Source organism: Mustela erminea, chromosome 3 (assembly GCF_009829155.1).
Source record: "Mustela erminea isolate mMusErm1 chromosome 3, mMusErm1.Pri, whole genome shotgun sequence".
Lineage (NCBI taxonomy): Eukaryota > Metazoa > Chordata > Mammalia > Carnivora > Mustelidae > Mustela > Mustela erminea.
Window position 1 is genome coordinate 67,034,201 of NC_045616.1, and position 20,562 is coordinate 67,054,762.

General features: G+C 37.1%; 1 protein-coding gene across 10 annotated transcripts in view; it reads right to left on the reverse strand.

The window, feature by feature from the left end:
* Nucleotides 1-20,562, reverse strand: part of BDP1 (B double prime 1, subunit of RNA polymerase III transcription initiation factor IIIB) — a 96,346-nt gene that overhangs the window by 30,194 nt on the left and 45,590 nt on the right. For all 10 annotated transcript variants that reach the window (XM_032336026.1, XM_032336023.1, XM_032336029.1 and 7 more), the window contains 7 exons: nucleotides 17,529-17,707; nucleotides 16,132-16,336; nucleotides 14,782-14,921; nucleotides 11,056-11,257; nucleotides 10,607-10,797; nucleotides 8,816-9,203; nucleotides 5,253-5,372 (listed from right to left, as the gene is read on the reverse strand). In XM_032336026.1, coding sequence (XP_032191917.1) covers nucleotides 5,253-5,372; nucleotides 8,816-9,203; nucleotides 10,607-10,797; nucleotides 11,056-11,257; nucleotides 14,782-14,921; nucleotides 16,132-16,336; nucleotides 17,529-17,707 — 1,425 coding nt within the window. The remainder of the gene's footprint in view (nucleotides 1-5,252; nucleotides 5,373-8,815; nucleotides 9,204-10,606; nucleotides 10,798-11,055; nucleotides 11,258-14,781; nucleotides 14,922-16,131; nucleotides 16,337-17,528; nucleotides 17,708-20,562) is intronic.

The window sequence follows — 20,562 nt, forward strand, 5'->3', positions numbered from 1 at the left end:
GCCTACTTCTCCCTCTCCCTCTGCCTGCTACCTTCCCCCCACGCTTGTGCTCTCTGTCAGTATATGAATAAAATCTTTAAAACAGAGAAAAAAGAAAAAAAGTGTTATGAACTGAATTCTTTCACCCAGAAAGATATGTTGAAGTCCTAACCCCAGTAACATGAATGTAACCTTATTTGGAAATAAGACCTTTCTAGATGTAATAAAGTTAGAGGAGGTCATACTGGATTAGGGTTGGCCCTATCCAATATGAGAGGTGTCGTTAGAAGAAAAAAGTCATAGAGATGCACATACAGGGAGATTACCATGTGGCACTGGAGGCAAAAATTAGAAATGTGCTGCCACGAGCCAAGGAATGACAAGGTCTGGTGGCAACTGTTAGAAAGTAGGAGAAAGGCCAAAATGGTTTTCCCTCAGAGCCTCCAGAAGGTGGCACCTTGATTTTTGGACCAGCCACCAGAACGATAAAAAAATAACCTCCTGCAATTTTGAGCTACCTTGTTCATGGCATTTTGTTATAGCAGCACTGAGAAATCAATACAGAAAGGCAGAACTAAAAACCATCTCTAGTCACATGTCATGATCTCACATGTAGAAAATCCTACGGAATCCACTAAAAAAAAAAAAAAGGAAAGTAAAAACTATTAGAACTAAAGAGCTCATAATTCAGTACCAGTTAGTTTGTACATTTTAGGAGGCTTTTCACACTAACTATCCATCTATATAATTTATAGTTTGACATATGTTTGTTTAAAGAATTACATAGTATAAACTCATTAAGGTTACAGAGTATAAATTCACTAAGGATCTGGGGAAGAGAAGCAGCTTAATGTAGAACTAAGCTTTTAAAGTATGTTTATTTTTTAATTCTGGTCTTGGTACAAATGTTAGTTATGCCTTATTCATTTCACAATTAGATCACTATGCTGTGACATGGTTTATATTCATGCTGCCCTGGGTACTTTTATAATTATTTGTTGCAAACTTGTGACTGTCCCTATTAACTTTCTTTTATGTAAGTACTTTGTGAACATTTCTTAAACTTTGGCTTATTTAATTCTGAATAAGAGTGAGTCATTAAAAAAGAAAAAACTGAAGAGTTCAGCAAAGTTGCAGTACGCAAGACCAATATACAAAAACCAATTATATTTCTAGACACTTGCAATAAAGAACCTGAAAGTGAGGGGCACCTGGGTGGCTCAGTGGGTTAAGCCTCTGCCTTCGGCTCAGGTCATTATCTCAGGGTCCTGGGATAGAGCCCCGCATCAGGCTCTCTGCTCGGCGGGGAGCCTGCTTCCTCCTCTCTCTCTCTCTGCCTGCCTCTCTGCCTACTTGTGATCTCTCTCTCTCTCTCTCTGTCAAATAAATAAATAAAATATTAAAAGAAAAAAAAATTTTAAAAAAGAACCTGAAAGTGAGACTGAGAAAACAATTCTATTCACAACAGCATCAAAAATAACAACATACTTGATAATAAATTTAACAAAGGAAGTGCACTGCAAAGTATGAAACACTGCTGAAAAAAATCAAAGACAACCTACGTAAATGGGCAAATACGCATGTTCTTGGATTGGGAGACTCAGTAGTAAGATGGGACTAGCTCCCCCCAAGTGATATACAGATTCAATGCAATCCCAATCAGAATCTTAGATAATGTCCAGAAACTGACAATTTTTTAAAATTCATATGGAATGCAAGAGTCCCTCAAAAGCCAAAGCAATTCTAAACAAAGAATCAAGTAGTATGACTCACACTTTCCCAATTCCAAAACTTACACAAAGAAACTGCAGTCAATGGAGCATCACTGGTATAAGGACAGACATATAAATCAATGGAATAGAGACAAGAATTCAGAAATAAATTCACTCATGCATAGCTGATTTATTTTTTACAAAAATGCAAGGTAATTCAATGAGGGAAAAATAGTCTTTTCAAAGAAATACTGCAACAACTGTACAGTCATATGTAAAGAATGAAGGACTGTAACATCACCCCACATACAAAAATCAACTCAAAGTTGATTAATTAAGACCTAAATGTATAACTTTAGTGAAATCTATAAAACTATTAGAAGTGGGATGCCTGGGTGGGTGCCTGGGTGGCTCAGTGGGTTAAAGCCTCTGCCTTCAGCTCAGGTCATGATCCCAGGGTCCTGGGATGGAGCCCTGCATCAGGTTTTCTGCTCAGCGGGGAGCCTGCTTCCTCTTTTCTCTGCCTGCGTCTCTGCGTACTTGTGATCTCTGTCAAATAAATAAAATCTTAAAAAAAAAAAAAATAGTGGGACGCCTGAGTGGCTCAGTCAGTTGAGTGTCTGACTCTTGATTGCAGCTCAGGTCATGATCCCACGGTCATGAGATTGAGCCCCCGTGTCAGGCTTCACGTCCGGCTAAATATTCTCTCCCTCTCCCTGTGCCTCTACCCCCAACCCCTGCTTGTGTGCACACTCTCTCTCTCAAAAAATAAGAAATAAATAAAACTATTAGAAGAAAAATTGGAGTAAATCTTGAGGACCTTGGCTTTCACAAAGAAATCTTAGATATTACAAAAAAGCATGAATAACAAAAGAAAAAAGATAAATTGGACTTCATCACAATTAAAAACTTTTGTACTTTAAAGTGAACCATCAAGAAAATTAAAATACAACTTACAGAAGAAAATATTTGCAAATCATATATGTGATAAGAGATTTGTATCCAGACAATATAAAAAATTCTTATAACTTAATAATAAAAAGACAAATAAACCAGTAATGTTAAAAAATGGGAAAAGGGGGGCGCCTGGGTGGCTCAGTGGGTTAAAACCTCTGCCTTCGGCTCGGGTCGTTATCCCAGGGTCCTGGGATCGAGCCCCACATTGGGCTCTCTGCTCATCGGGGAGCCTGCTTCCTCCTCTCTCTCTCTGCCTGTCTCTGTGCCTACTTGTGATCTCTGTCAAATAAATAAAAAAAAATCTTTAAAAAAAAAAATGGGAAAAGGTTCTGAATAGACATTTCTGCAAAGATGATATAAAAATGGCCAATAACCACATGAAAACATGCTTGATGACATGAGTCATTAGGGAACCCAAATCAAAATCATAACGAGGTGCCATTTCGAATCCACTAAGTATAGCTAGATCCAAAAAATCAAGTAACAAATGTTTGTAAGGATATAAAATTAGAACCCTCATACGCTGCTGGTGGGAATGTTAAAATGGTACAGCAGCTTTGGAAAACATTTTGCTAATTCCTCAAATGATTAAACATACAGTTACCATATAAGCCAGCAATTGTTCTCCTAAGAAGATATCTAACAGAAAAGAAAACGTAATGTCAGAGGCCCCTGGGTGGCTCAGTGGGTTAAGCCTCTGCTTCCGGCTCCAGGTCAGGGTCCTGGATCGAGCCCCGCATCAGGCTCTCTGCTCGGCGGGGATCCTGCTTCTCCCTCTCTCTCTGCCTGCCTCTCTGCCTACTTGTGATCTCTCTCTCTCTGTCAAATAAATAAAATCTTTAAAAAAAAAAAAGAAAGAAAGAAAACGTAATGTCAGTATAAAAACTTGCACGTGAATGTTTACAGCAGCATTATTTATAAAAGCCAAAAAATGGAAACAACCTAAATGTCCATGAACACATGAACAGATAGACAAAATGCAGTACTGTCTACAGGGAGAGTTATATGACCACAAAAAGGAATGAAGTACTGATACATGCTAGAACATGGATGAACCTGAATGCTACGTGAAAAACGTCAGGCATAAAAGATCATATTGTAGGAGTCAATCGGTATGAAACATCCAGAATAGAAAATCTATAGAGGGCGCCTGGGTGGCTCAGTGGGTTAAGCCGCTGCCTTCAGCTCAGGTCATGATCTCAGGGTCCTGGGATCGAGTCCCGCATCGGGCTCTCTGCTCAGCAGGGGGCCTGCTTCCCTCTCTCTCTCTCATTCTCTCTCTCTCTCTCTGCCTGCTTCTCCGTCTACTTGTGAGCTCTCTCTGTCAAATAAATAAATAAAATCTTAAAAAAAAAAAAAGAAAATCTATAGAGATGGGACGCCTAGGTGGCTCAGTTGGTTGAGCAGCTGCCTTCGGCTCGGGTCATGATCCCAGCGTCCTGGGATCAAGTCCCGCATCGGGCTCCTTGCTCGGCGGGGAGCCTGCTTCTCCCTGGGCCTCTGCCTGCCATTCTGTCTGCCTGTGCTCGCTCGCTCTCCCTCTCTCTCCGATAAGTAAATAAAATTAAAAAAAAAAAAGAAAATCTATAGAGACAAAAAGTAGATTATTAGTTACCTAAGCCTGGGGAGGGTCGAGAGTAAATGGGGAACAACTGCTTTGAGACCTAAGGTATCTTTCTGAGGTGATGAAAATGCTCTAAAATTGACTATTACAATATTTACACCTACCTATAAATATACCAGAAACCAATGAATTATACTTCAGTGGGTGACTTATTTGGCGTATGACATTAACAACTTAATGAAGTTGCTAAAAAGGGTGCCGCACCTGGGTGGCTCAGTCGGTTGAGCGTCTGCCTTCGACTGAGGTCATAATCCCAGAGTCCTGGGATCAAGGCCTGCATTGGGCTCTCTGCTCAGGGGGAGTCTCTCTCTCCTTCTGTGCTTTCTCTACCTCCCTCTCTTTCTCAAATAAATAAATAAATAAAATCTTTAAAAACTAAAAAAATTTTAAAAATAAAGTTGTTAAAAAAGTAGAATTTTCTGTCTTCTCCAAAAACAAGAGAAGTACTAACCAAATAGGGAAGAGTACCAAACAAAATGCAACTAAATATATTTTAAGTAATTTAAATATAGATTTAATATAGATTTTTTAAGATTTTATTTATTTGACACATAGAGAGAGATCACAAGTAGGCAGAGAGGCAGGTAGAGAGAGAGGGAGAAACAGACTCCCCAGCAAGCAGAGAACCCGACATGGGGCTTGATCCAGGACTCTGAGACCATGACCTGAGCCGAAGGCAGAAGCTTAACCTTCTGAGCCACCCAGGTGCCCCCATAATATAGATTTTATGCAACAGACCCTTAACGTAAATTTATGAGGCTCTTAAGAGTTCTTCAGGCACATACACAAAATCAATGCTTTCCAACTGAAACACAAAATCTATGGATTATTCACCAGTTTCTCCTATTCATACTCAGAGCTCCCTACATGATAGAAATTAGCAAGAATGGCTCGTAAACTTAAAGCTTTCAAAATAAACCTCCATTCTTTTGAAAGTAAACAAAAAATTAAAAACAAAACATAATAAAATGGGTGCTTACGACAGATAATGCCTTCAAATTTTCTTCTTGTCTCATCTCCTGAGTAGTCACATCTGTGTTTGACAGTGGATTTTCAACAACAGCTATGCCTATATCTGGTACATTCACAGTTATTTCAAGCTGTCAAAATGAGAAGTTTCATTATTTCATTTTGGGATACTAGTCAGTATAACAAAATGACTAAGTAAAATAAAGTATTAAACTGAATGAACAACTCACATTCATACACAATTAAAAACTGAAGTATAGTAACTCGACAGCAACTTGGCAAAGTAAAACATTTAAGGTTTTGGAGGGGTCTGTGATCCTTACAAACAGTAAACAAAATTTCCAAGGTAATCTCCTTAGTACCTAGCATTTCCCTGTCTATGATCCCCACTTTGTCTCTATGTTCCCATAATTTCTCTCACCAATCTGTGAACATTTATGTAGCGCTTCCTAAAAGCTAGAAGGCTACAGTACAGATACAAGGGTATAAAGCTGAGTAACTCAAGTGTAGTCCCTACCTTCAAGGAATTCACAATCTGAGAAAAAAGGACATGCAATTATTTAACTATATACCATCTTCAGTGCTGTAATAAAGATGAGTTGAAAGCACTTGGAAAGATTTACCATGCATCCGCCTCTGCACCAAAGCAACTATGCTCTCCAACAACCCCATGATAGCCATGGCCATGTGAAAAAATTGAATTCATTCACATTTGCTCACGTAATAGTCTTTTTGGTCATCGATCCCTATAATCTGGGGACTAAAGGACTAAGATTTCTCTCCTAGACTGTATACAACACAATCTGGCTTCTAGTCCCTTATTTATAGAAAGGTAAGTATAAAAAACTATGTTTCAACAGAAAGTAAATAAAGAGTCAAGTATGAAAATCTGCCTTCATGATATAATTAAAATAGTAACACTTATGCGTTCTGTATCTGTTTTCTCAGAAGCAAATATTAGAGAAAAATCTTTGCTACTATCCAGGATGAATGAGAAAGCTAATGTGACTTGAATAAACAAAATATTTTCTCAAGAGTTGGGAATGGATGACAAATGGAAATACTATAGATATCTGAAAGTTGGTTCTTGAAGGCACTGTCTAGTTTTAAAGCTTTATTTTTTTAAACAGCTTTACCGAGATACGATGTACATACTAAGAATTCACCCACGTAAAAAGTATATAATTTGATGTTTCTGTAATATGCAGTTATGAACAACCATCACCACAGTCACTCTTAGAACATTTTTATCACTTCAAAAAAGAATCCAATATCCATTAGTTATCACTCTCTTAACCCCTCATCTCCAAAACCCTAAGGCAAACCACTAATCTATTTTCCGTCTCTACAGATTTTTTTGTTTGAGACATTTCATACGAATAGATAATTATGTGATTATATGATTATTCTGCAACTGACTTCTTTCACTTAAAACGTGCCTTTCAGAGGCACCTGGGTGGCATCTGCCGTCAGCTCATGTTGTAATCCCAGGACGCTGGGATCAGGACCCCTCCTTGGGGCTCCCTGCTCAGTGGGAAGTCTGCTTCTCTCTCTCCCTCTCTAGCTCTCTCCCTCTCTCACCAAATAAATAAATAGATAGATAGATAAATCTTTAAAACAAAAAACAAAACAATGTGCCTTTCAACCAATGAAAATAGTGAAATACAAAACATAAAACTAAATGAATTCTCATGCTATATTAACCAGCTGTCCTTGCACAAAAATTAACTTTCCGGGGGGGCGCCTGGGTGGCTCAGTGGGTTAAAGCCTCTGCTTTTGGCTCAGGTCATGATCCCAGGGTCCTGGGATCGAGCCCCACATCGGGCTCTCTGCTCAGCTGGGAGCCTGCTTCCCCCTCTCTCTCTGCCTGCCTCTCCGCCTACTTGTGATCTCTGTCAAATAAATAAATCTTAAAAAAAAAAAAAAAACTAACTTTCCTTTTGTATTTTCTTGGTTTCAAATAAAACATAAATTCATTATCTTCATCTTAGAACTTTCAGTTATAAGAAATTTCATTTTGCATCATTTTTATTTAGTTTCAACCATTCTAATTCATGAACTTTATAATATCTAGTATGTGATTATTAACAGTGAATAAATAAAGGTAGTTGTGGACTTCCATTCATCATAAAATGTGAAGCTACAGATTCAATAATCCATTAATTCTGGATTTAACATTACTTGAATTGGTTTGAGTTTCCTACTTCTTTTGTTATCATCATCACTACTACCTCAGTTAATTCCTAAATTCTGTTGCAAATGACTCAGAAACAATCACAAATGCTTAATACAAAAGAGATGTGGTTGTGCTGCTCTTTAAGCCAAGTAAATTACTAAAAATTGAAGGAAAAACAAAGATGGAATACTAGACCAAGAGGCAAAACAGGAGCGCTTATAACAAAGTAAGTCGAAATATTATGTTCCTCTATCATCTACTCATTAGGATGGCTATTCTGAAAAATAGCCATAATATAAAAATAGCCATAAATAAATAAAAGGGCTGGTGAGAATATAGAGAAATCAGAAGCATTGTATACTACCGACAGGAAGGAGAAATGATACAACTGTTATGCTATGTATGAAAGTTTTTCAAAAGAGTAAAAACTGGTGTACAATTTACCATATAATTATGACTCCGCTTCTAGGTATATCCCCAAAAGAATTGAGAACAGGACTTAGAAGAGATATTTGTATACCCATGTTCATAGCAGCACTCTCTACAGTAACAGCCAAAAGGTGGAGGCAACCAACCATCCACTGACAGATAAAAAGATAAACAAATGTGGTACAGATACATGATGAAGTACTATCAACCTTAAAAAAAGAACACTCTAATTCAAGATGGATGAACACAAAAAGAACACATGCTTCAATATAGATGAACTCTAAAAACTTTATACTCAATGAAATAAGCCAGTCACAATGAGGACACACTGTATGATTTCAGTTACCTGAAGTACCTAGAGTAATGTCATAAAGATGAAAGCAGAATGGTGTTTGCCACAAGCAAGAGGGGAGGAGGTAATGGGAAATTATTGTTTAATGGGTATAGTTTCAGTTCTGCAAGATGAAAAAGTTCTGTGGATGGATAGTGGTGATGGTGTAGCAGAATATGAATGCACTTAATGCCACTGAACTACACACTTAAAATGGCTAAGAGGATACATTTTATGTATATTTTGCCAAAATTTTTAACAAGAAAAGAAAAAAATAAAAAGAAGTACGTCCCTTCTACACTCTCTACCAACCAGCCCCAGAAAACACCTGCCAAAATGAAAAAGAAAAACTAATCAGAAAATAGATTAAGCAGTCTCCACATACAAATGAAATTAGATTTCGATACTTATTATTATAATAAACTACCTCATGGTGGACCTGGGTCACAGAGGTTACGTAATCACAGGAGGCTCCAACTGATTCCTTCAGATATTCCCCAGGCCTCAAACAAATTACATTTGGTAGCGGCTATTTAGAGAATGAACTTTTCAAATCTTAATAATCACTAAGAAGAAACAATGATACGCTAAAGGAAAAAAAACAAGGCAAAGTTCTAAGAATTAAAAAAACAAACTACCTCTTCCATTGTTTCCTCGATCTGAGCAGGAACAGGTTCGGGAGACCTAAGACCAATGGGAACAAACACTGGAGCTTTGTTTACTTCTTCTGGAGCAAGATGGTAACTTTCATCTTCATAATCTGGCTCAAAATCTTCATCATCATCTTCATCTTCTTCCTGTGAAGCCCGAAGAGTCACCAGCGTGGCCTTGGAAGCACGAGGTTCCTTCCTAGAGGTCTTACTTCGAACTCGTTTTGATCCACGCCCTCTGGTGACACTTGGTTTCATCCTGCGATGCATTCTCCTTCCACCATGATCTACCTCACACTCAGAAGTAGAAGAGGCAATTGTTCTTCGATCCAGACCAATTTTAGAGTAATTTGATTCTTTTAACAGCTGTGGAGAGCTGGATGTTTAATCAAAATAACAACAGTCATTATATGCACATGGAGGACATTTTAATGAAACCAAAATTTCAGAATGATATCCCACTTCAAGCATTTAAATTGAAAATGACCACAATCATGGGGCGCCTGGGTGGCTCAGTGGGTTAAGCCGCTGCCTTTGGCTCAGGTCATGATCTCAGGGTCCTGGGATCGAGTCCCACATCGGGCTCTCTGCTCAGCAGGGAGCCTGCTTCCTCCTCTCTCTCTGCCTGCCTCTCTGCCTACTTGTGATCTCTCTCTGTCAAATAAATAAATAAAATCTTTAAAAAAAAAAAAAAAAAAAAAAGAAAATGACCACAATCCATTAAGTCAAAAACTTACTCTGTGAAATGAAGAAGGAAATGTACTATTACTACCAGTTCCTTTTTCATTCTTAGTTACCTACCCGCAAATTTTTCATATTAAGTTTTTAACTCTGGGCCATTTTTTCCTTGCTATTTAAGTGAAGAGGGGATATAAGACTGGAAATTATTAGAAGAAAATGAGAAAAGGAAAATGGTCCAATAAAACAAAATGAGCTCAAAAAGAAGTGATACTCTGAGGGTTGCTGGGGGGAAAAGGGGTGGGGAGAGGGTGGCTGGGTTATAAACTTTGGGGAGGGTATGTGCTATGGTGAATGCTGGGAAGTGTGTAAGCCTGATGATCCATAGACATGTACCCCTGGGGCTATTAATACATTATATATTAATAAAAAATTTAAAAATTTTTAAAAAAGTGATACTGGTGTATCCTACTGGGTAAACAGACTAGGTTAAAATAAAGAAGGAAAGGCAAAAAATTCACCAGAACAGTTGTTTTTTAGAACTTAAGTTCTTTTCCACTATTCTTTTTTTTTTTTTTTAAAGATTTTATTTATTTACTTGAGAGAGAGACAGTGAGAGAAAGCATGAATGAGGAGAAGGTCAGAGAGAGAAGCAGACTCCCCATGGATCTGGGTGTCCGATGCGGGACTCGATCCCGGGACTCCAGGATCATGACCTGAGCCGAAGGCAGTCGTCCAACCAACTGAGCCACCCAGGCATCCCTTTTCCACTATTCTTAAAACCTATAGAACATGAGCACCCTTCAGGTGTATTTGTGACCCCACCTGAACTAGCACTTTAATTATTTAAGTAACAGATACTGCTACTTTGGTCAGAAATTTTAACTGTAGGAAAGAAAAATCTTCCTAAGAACACCAGAAAAAGGTAAACTTTAATAAATAAAAATCCTAAGCGGGAAAGGAGAAGACCTGTAATTATCAACCAATCTACACTTTTCTTAACAAACCATGTTTTTACTCTACCAATAAGTTATGGCAAGACATCCATAAAAAGTTACTTTTATTTCTTATTCTGAAAGTATTTGTTAAATAAAACTTTACCTTGATAGTTTACTGAGACATGGCTCTTCAGCAACTGAAGACACAGAATTATCCCCTACGGTTTTTCCTCCAGCACTTCCTGATGGTCCAACTTCTAAATGAGCACTGCTTTTGGCCAAAGTAGCCTCCGTGGAATCTACACAATCTTTTCTTGCTGAAACCTCCAAAGATGTCAGAAACTCAGCCTTTTCCTTAAGTTTAAGAAGAAATAGCTCATATTACCAAGGAAACAATATTTACGATCATTTGGTTCAGTGGCTAGGCCTAAAGCTCTAAGTTTACACACATACAAGTGACTGGTTTCTAACTTTTTATAATATTAGAAGGTCACTCAATTTTTATAAAATTAGTTATAATACAAAAGACAAAACTATATTTTTAAAAATTATCTCCTTCATGATTTTGACAAAACAGAGCCCACCGACAAAAAGTATTTTTTTCAAACTTACTTTTTGAAGGAGGTGGGTGTCAGAATCTCGGGGCTGCAGCAAATTATCTTCTGGCTTCCTTGCCTCACTCTCATCTGCTCTGTCTTTTTCTATGCCTGGCTCATCTTTCTTACCATGTGCTCGTCCCAAATTTGGCTTAACCTTTCGAAACTGCCTTCTTACCAAATGTGCTGGACTAGGAACAGACCTTTTAGGTTCATGTCTAGAATGAAGTACAAATTATGATGAAAAAACAAAATCAGAATCCCATATCGACAAGAGAGCTGTTATATCAAACAATTTGGAACACAAACCAATACTGTGTTCAAAGAGCTGTTATATCAAACAATTTGGAACACAAACCAATACTGTGTTCAAAGCTTTTATAATTTCCATTTTCTGTATAGTCTGGAAAATAGTTTTCAGTAATATTAATCTTTTTTTACTTCACTCAGATTCTGGTGTGTAGTGTCAAGGTACATTAAGTAATTTTCAGAGAGATAACTAGATACAAAAAAAAAAAAAAAAAAACCTGCCAGTAGTTGAACATGAATTTCACAATGGTATTTTTTTTTTAAAGATTTTATTTATCTGACAGAAAAAAAGAGAGAGAGAGAGAGCACAAATAGGCAGAGCGGAAGGCACAGGGGAAAGGGAGAAGCAGGCTCTCCACTTAGCAGGGAGCTCAATGTGGGATTTGATCCTGGGACTCCAGGATCATGACCTGAGCCACAGGCATCAGCTTAACCAACTGAGCCACCCTGGTGCCCCCACAATGGTACTTTAAACAAATATCAACTGGGCTCCGACGCATGAACAAATATATAATGTCACAACATCCTTGGACCTTCTGGTTTGTGACCAGGCTTGAAAGCCAGAGTCCATTCTCCCATCACAGACCTATCAGTTTATGGAAAAAGGTTTACTAATAGCCACTGTCACAGGATCTCAAAATAATCATTTTGTGTCTGCCAAATCAGAAAAAGACAAGGTTTAATATTCAACAGAGTAGGTATAGTTCCCAAAACAACCCCTGAAGAGCTATCTTAAGTTCTCCTGGAAAATATTTTAATAACTGGCAAGGATCTGAATTCTGAATTAGAGAAGCTTTAAACTAATATAAACCTGGATATTATAAAGAAAATTAGGCATATAAGTATCTATCAGGAGTTCTCTGAAAAAATCTATATTAAAGAACTAATTATTTTTTTTAAGATTTTATTTATTTATTTGACAGAGATCACAAGTAGGCAGAGAGGCAGGCAGAGAGAGGAAGGGAAGCAGGCTCCCCGCTGAGCAGAGAGCCCAATGTGGGGCTCGATCCCAGGACCCTGAGACCATGACCTGAGCTGAAGGCAGAGGCTTTAACCCACTGAGCCACCCAGGTGCCCCTTAAAGACTAATCTTAAGTAATACTTCTAACAAATTACCTAGCAAAGAAGTACTCAGTTACATTACCCAATGTTCCAACTCTGCCAAGCTCTTCTGGCAGCAAAACACCAAGGAAGTTCACTGGAAATTCTAACAAGGTTATGATGCTGGCTAAATACATTCCAATGTAGGCCAATGAATTTAGGAAAACAGATTATATTTAAAGTAAGTTATTTACAGTCACCTGTGATTCTACAAAGGTAAGTAAAAGTAAAATAAATATATAAACCTAACACACTACTTAAGTCAAAAGGGACAATAAGACAATACTGGACTTAGGAACAACCTAATTTTAAAACTATAAAGATTTTTACTCTAAAGAAAGCATCAGTCATGATAAAGTGAATAGCTGGAATAAATTTTATGAATAGAAAAAGGGTTTCAAGAGGAAAAAAAAGGGGGTGGGGTGAGCTGGAGCATGGGTTTCCATAAAAAAATTAAAAGTTTGATTTCTCTCATTAAAAAACACAAAAGTTGAGCATAAAATCTCTTGAAACATGTAAAGTTTCTTTCAGGAAAGTCTGCTTATGTAACTACAAGAATCTGCTAGTCTGAAAGTCACAAATCCTGAAAACTTAAGCTTAAAAACTAATTTGCCAGTGTTTATTTTGAAAAAGCCATTCAAATCCTCTTGGTCTAGCTAGTTAATGACAAATGAGAGCATTAGGAAAGGCTGAACTTGAAGGTCACTAACCTTTAAAGGCTCAGTAAGTCAAAATCAAATACTTACAATGGTTTGTATTCCTTACAATATAATCTGCCATTCTCCCTAGTCTGCCTTTACCCTTTCCTACATCTACTACTCTCCTTCTTTTTCCCCATTTCACATAGCTCCCTTCACCGTTCCTCAAACAAGCCAGGCATGCTCTCGCCTTAAGTACTGCGAAGCTGCTGTTCCCTCTCCCCTTCGACAACCCCTGGACCTGCTGTTCCTTCACTTCTTTTGGGTCTTCCTTCTAGTGGTACCCTTGCAATGAAGCATCCTTTGATCATTGCTAATCATAATATAGTATTAAGGTGCCTGGGTGGCTCAGTTTGTTAAAAGTCCAACTCCTGATTTTGGCTCAGGTCATTTCAGGGCCATGAGACTGAGGCCTGCATGGGGTTCGGCGCTCAGTGGGGAGAATGCTTGAGATTTTCTCTCTCTCTCCCTCTGCCCGCTCCCTGCTCACTCACACGCATGCACATATATGCTCACCTGCACCCTAAAATAAATAATCTTTTTTTTTTAAAAAGTAGTATCAGAGGGGCGCCTGGGTGGCTCAGTGGGTTAAAGCCTCTGCCTACAGCTCTGGTCACAATCTCAGGGTCCTGGAATCAAGCCCTGCATCAGGCTCTCTGCTCAGAGGGGAGCCTGCTTCCTCCTCTCTCTCTCTCTGCCTGCTCTCTGCCTACTTGTGATCTCTGTCTGTCAAATAAATAAATGAAATCTTAAAAAAAAAAAAAAGTAGTATCAGTAATAATAAAGCAGATTTTAAGTAATAAATAAAAATGGTAGTACTGAAATATCTTCACCTTTCTGGTCTAACTCATTTAAAAGATACCATTCTTAACATTTGGTTTGGGATATTCTAGGATATAGCATTTCCTATGTATGAATTTAGTCAGTAGAATATAAATTTCCAATATACCAGGAACTTAAGAACTTATCTACTATTAAATTTAGTTTTAAAATAAAATATGAGGAGGCTCGCCAAACTTTGTGGAAAAATCATAAATGAAGAGAATATCAATCATGCAATTCTCATAGTATTTGAAGAAGCATATTTAAAATATTCTATTTCAGGGCGCCTGGGTGGCTCAGTGGGTTAAGCCGCTGCCTTCGGCTCAGGTCATGATCTCAGGGTCCTGGGATCGAGTCCCGCATCGGGCTCTCTGCTCAGCGGAGAGCCTGCTTCCTCCACTCTCTCTCTCTGCCTACTTGTGATCTCTCTGTCAAATAAATAAATAAAATCTTTTAAAAAATAAAAATAAATAAAATAAAATAAAATATTCTATTTCAGACACATGGGTGGCCCAGTCATTAAGCATCTGCCTTCAGCTCAGGTCGTGATCCCAGGGTTCTGGGATCAAGGCTCACATCAGGCTCCCTACACATCGGGAAGCCTGACTCTCCCTGTCCCACTCCCCCCGCTTGTTTTCCTTCTCTCTCTATGTCTCTGTCAAATAAATAAAGTTTTTAAAAAATAAAAATTTTAAAAATTTTCATTTCATAATTAAGTATTGCTTTAACCTTTCACAAAATTTTCTTGATGTCAAGTTCTCCAACCTTTATCTTCAGAAGTTTTATGTTTTTCTGATTAAAAGCAAACTCACCTCATCTTTTCATCTAAAACATTTATTTTGTTAAGATGAAGAGGTTCCGCAAGGACCATGTGACTCTGGTTTTCACACGTTATACCTTCTGAAACTTTGGAGGATACAACTTCAATTTCAGTTCCAACTGGAGAGCTTGGCTAAAATGACAAAAGAATGGTAGCATTTTTTTTTTTCTAATACCTCCCAAAATATTTCAATCATTAGGTATTGAGTTTTTCAAAATGAAGAGTCAAACTAGGTATGCAATGTTCACTTTTTGTCCAAAATAAAACTATCTAATTCAGAGAGAAGCTTCAATTACTGCAATTATTATGTTTACAGGACACTTTAAAAACTAAATAATTATCTGTTGTAAACACCTACCACCCCCCCACCTCACCCCCAAAATTTTTCCAAAAAAGTTCAATGATTTCTTCTGGGGATAGAGAGGTTTCAAACAAGATTACAATGGCTTTAAATCTAGATTTCCCCTTGGTAGACAGAGAAAAAGAAGGACAAAGAAATAAGATCTGTTGAAAAGTACATTACACTACTCAGATTATACCAAAAGATATATCAAAAAAAGATTGGTTAAACTGTCAAACAGCAGAATGTTATGCAGCAATGAAAAACGATATACCTCTATACTTCTTGACATGAAAAGTCACTTAATATATTAAATAAAATATAAGTCACAAAAATAACATGTACAGGGTGCCTGGGTGGCTCAGTGGGTTAAAGCTTCTGCCTTCAGCTCGGTCATGATCTCAGGTCCTGGGATCAAGCCCCACATTGGGCTCTCTCCTCAGCGGGGAGCCTGCTTCCTCCTCTCTCTCTGCCTGCCTCTCTACCTGCTTGTGATCTCTATCAAATAAATAAATAAAATATTTTTAAAAAAAAAATGTACACAGTGACTTTACTATTTTAAAAAATTATCTTATGTTTCAGTAATCTCTATACCTGATGTGGGGCTTAAATTTACAACCCAAAGATCAAGAGCTGCATTTTCTACCACCTGAACCAGCCAGGTGCCCCAGAGATTGTATTATTTAAATTTACGTAAGTATACACACATGCATGCATGGAGATACACCCAGTAAGATAAGTCAGAAGGTTTTCAGTGGTTACCTCAATATTATTATAATATTTTGTATTAATTGAATATTTTCATAATGAATAGGTTCATTAATTAGGGGAAAAATTTGTTTTCATTTAAAAAAAATCTAGAATGGTAAATCTAGAACAGAACTAGATATATTATATATTCATTGATGAGAGTGTCACATGCCTATATTCTAAACCTAGTCTGAGATGCCATTTCGTATTTTAACATGCATTAGAAGGCTCAATTACATAACAATAACTTACCACAGTCAAGAACTTTTTAGTTTCATCTTTTTGTACTACTGTTCTTTCTTCCTTAATTATGCCTTCAGCTTCACCTTTTTCTATTTGCCTCAGTCCAGCCTTTTTTATGTTTGGTCTGGGTCTCTGAAGTCGGCTCCTTACTATTCGAGCAGTTGGAATAATGCTTTCCTTCACTTCTTGCTGAAAAGTGTTTGTTCTATGAGCCCTAGAAGAGAGTACAGGGAGAAAGAGAGAGAGCTGGACTGTAAGAAGATGAAAACTACTGTAAAAACATAAAATCTGAATCTTCTCTAACTATAAAATCAAATCACTTCAATGATATATATTCTTTTATTTAAAAAAAATAATTATTTTAATCCTGAAAAGGTAATGAATTTATGTAATGTAGAAAATTCAAATTCATGGAGCCAGAAAGTATAAAGGTAGTTGCCAGGGAATGGAAGAAGGGGAATGGGGTATTCTTGTTAACGGGTTAAGTTTCAGGTTGGAAAAATGAAAAAGTTCTGGAGATATATGTGATAACTGTTGCAAAACAACATGAATGTGCATTTTTGTGAATGTGCATTAATAACACTAGACCATCTATATAAAAAATGGTTAAAACTGTAAATAAGTCTTCTACTACAATTTTTTTGGTCAAGATTTTATTTATTTATTTGACAAAGAGAGAGAGAGAGAGCATAAGCAGGGAGAAGCAGGGAGAGTAGCAGGCAGAGGGAGAGGGAAAAGCAGGCACTCACTAAGCAAGGAACTCAAAGTGGAACTTGATCCCAGGACCCCAGGATCATGCCCTAACTTAATGCAAATGCTTAACCAACTGAGCCATCCAGGCATCTTTCTACTACAGTTTTTAAGAAGATAATGAATATAATCCTTATATGCATGTATTTTTAAATGCAGTGGTTTGCATAAAACCCTAAGTAGCTAATAGTGAATACAGGCAGGTAAGCATCAAAAGATGTTAACTCAGTGTGATTTTCTATTTTAGACAGTCTGACACATGAATAAAAATAAACCAAGTATTCTTGGAGAGCCTGGGTGGTGCAGTCAGTTAAGCATCCAACTATTGGTTTTGGCTCAGGTCATTATGTCAGGGTCATAAGATCAAACCCCACAGAGGGCTGTGTGCTCAGTATGGCATCTGGTTAAGACTCTCTTTCCCTCTCCTTCTGCCCCTCCTCCCTGAGTACTCTCTGTCTCTCAAATAATCTTTTTAAAAATAATAAATAAATAAAAATAAACCAAGTATTCTTGATATTCACTTTTAAAATACATTAACACATCTTAGTAACAATGAAGAAATACTTGAAGAATTCTCTCATATTTTAGATTTTCCTTTGCTTTTTTTTTTTAAATATACATATATTTTAGATTTTCAAAGAAGTATCACTGTTTACCCCAGAGAAACAACTAATTCCTTTTCCTGGGTCTGTACAGGCTGAGACATGGCTTCAGGATCACAAGAACTTGAAGGTGAAAGGTCCTTTTCAGTGTGTATACACGGTAATATTACAGTCTCCTCCTCCCTATGACCTGATTTGTCTTTTTCTCTTGATGTCATTAGGGAAGCCACACCCTAGAAGGCAGATAAGGAAAATTTCATTGAGGGCTGAAACAGGAACTTTCATACACTACGAGCAAAATAAATTAGTAGAGTCTCTGCAGAGGACAATAGAAAGGTACCTACTAAAATTTTAATTCTCAGCAAATTTACTTCTAGAAATGTATCTTACAAACATATTCAAGTAAGTATATGGAAAAGTACATAAAAGATGTTTACTATACCCATTTAATAGCCCCCCAAAAAAGCAATGAACAAAATCAAAACACTGGGAACAAGACAAACCTATCAGTAAGGTATTGAATAAATTATAATTTGCTTATAGTAGAACAATCCAGAACAATTTAGAAGATAAATCTGTATATACTGATCCAAAAATATGTTCATAATATTAAGTGAAAAATATGAGAAGGCAAGTTATAACACCATTTTTGGAAAACAAAGAAAATATCCACACATTTTATTTTTTATGTAAATAAGTATATATACAGAAAAGAATGGGTGGACATACTCAAAATAGTTACATGACTGATTAACCTGGGAGGAAGAAATGGGACATCACAATGGACTCTCACTTTTAGATTATGTATTTTTTCAATCTGCAATTTCTATAATCAGATAAAATAATCAATAAAAAAGATACACCTTTTTAAAATTTAAGAACAGGAAGAAAAAATACAAATTTTCAAGCATTTTAAGAACTGTTTTACTTTTTTAACGATTTTTTAAAATTTATTTATTTGAGAGAGCATGAGGGTGAGAGAGAGAGCATGGGAGGGGAGAGGATCAGAGGAGGAGGAGACTCCCTGCTGAGCGGGCAACCCGATGGGCACTCAATCACAGGACTCCAGGATCGTGACGTGAGCCGAAGGCAGTTGTTTAACCAACTGAGCCATCCAGGCGCCCTCTTTATTTATTTTTTAAATGGGCTCCACACTGGGCTTGAACTCACACCCCTGATATCAAAATCTAAGCCAAAATCAAGAGTTGGACACTTAACCAACTGAGCCACCCAGGCACCCCAGAACTAAGCCATTTTAAAACACTTGGGGCACCTGGGTGGCTCAGTTGGTTAAGCATCTGCCTTCGGCTCAGGTCATGATCCCAGAGTCCTGGAATGGAGCCCTACATGGGGAAATCCCCGCTCAGCAGGGAGTCTGCTTCTCCCTCTGACCTTCCCCCTGTCATGCTTTCTCTCTCTCTCTCGAATAAATAGTTAAAAATAAATAAAAATAAAACAAAAAGAATTTTAATCCAAAATTGCACTTTTTAAAAAATACATCATTTTATTATCTTTTTTATGAACTGGGATTTTTTATTATTATTAAAGTACAGTTGACAATGTTTTATTAGTTTTAGATGCACAACACAGTGATTCAACAATTCTATACAGTACTCAATATTCACCACAGTAATTACAGTCACTATATATAACCATATGTTACTATATTACTACATATGTTACTATATTATTAAGTATATTCCTTATACCGTGCTTATCTGTTCTTATTTCATGACTGAAAATTTGTGCTTCTTAAAAGATTTATATTTTTAAGTAATCTTTATACCCAACATGAGGTTCAACCTCACAACGCCAAGATCAAGAGTTTGCCTATCTACCAACTAAGCCAGCCAGCGGCCCTGGGAAGTCTGGACCTCTTAATCCCCCTTTCCTATTTCCCCCACCTTCCCACCTCCTTCTCCTCTGGCAACCACCAGTTTGTTCTCTGTATTTGAGTCTGTTTCTGTTCATTTATTTTCAGATTCCACATGTAAGGGAAATATATGGTATTTGTCTTTTTCTGACTTACTTCTCTTAGCACAGAATCTCTCTTGGCAAAAGGGACTTCTAGGCCCATTCGTGTTACCGTACTTGGCAACATCTCATTCTTTTGTATGGCTGGGTAATATTACAGTGTGTGTGTGTGTGTGTGTGTGTGTGTGTGTGCGCGTGTGTATATAAAACTCTTCTTCATTCACCTCTTGGTGAGTACTTTGGTTGGTTTCCTATCTTCTCTATTGTAAATAATGCTATGATAAACAGAAGGGTGCATCTATCTTTTGGAATTAGTCTTTTCATATCGGGCAAATACTAAGTACTATAATTACTGGATATGATAATTCTTTTTATTCTTTGAGGACCCTCCATAATGTTTTCCACAGTGGCTGCACCAATTTACATTCCCATCAACAGTGCATGAGGCTTCTTCTTTCTCCATATCGTTGCCAACACTTGCTAGTCCTTGTCTTTTTGATACTAGTTAATCTGTCTGGTAGGAGGTGATAACTCATTGTGGTTTTGATTTGTGTTTTCCTGAAGATTAGTGATGTTGAACATCTCCTCATGTACCTGTTGCCATCTGCCATCATGGCCAAAAAAGTACTTTTATATTTAGAACACTCAACTTATAAGTGTTAAAATTTCCATTCAAGGTTTTTAATATTATATACACAATCTTAATTTGTTGTGAAGCAAGTTAACAAAGTAAATAAAACACGTCCTTTAACTCTTCTCAAGCTTTTAACTTTTTAATTCACCTTAACAACAATGTAAAATAAAGTATGACTATCAAACTCATTCTTCCTGTGAAGAAACTAGCTGCATTGTTTGGCTATGGTCCTGCAATGAACTTATTAGATCCCAGGATTCTTAAATTCCTTTCCATGAAATACTTGCCCATCATGAGAGATACAAGATTCTTACAAAACCACATGGAATAATGAGGCACATTAATTATGGCAAGACTACATATGTTACTATATTATTAAGTATATTCCCTATACCGTGCTTATCTGTTACTTATTTCATGACTGAAAATTTGTGCTTCTTAAAAGATTTATATTTTTAAGTAATCTTTATACCCAACATG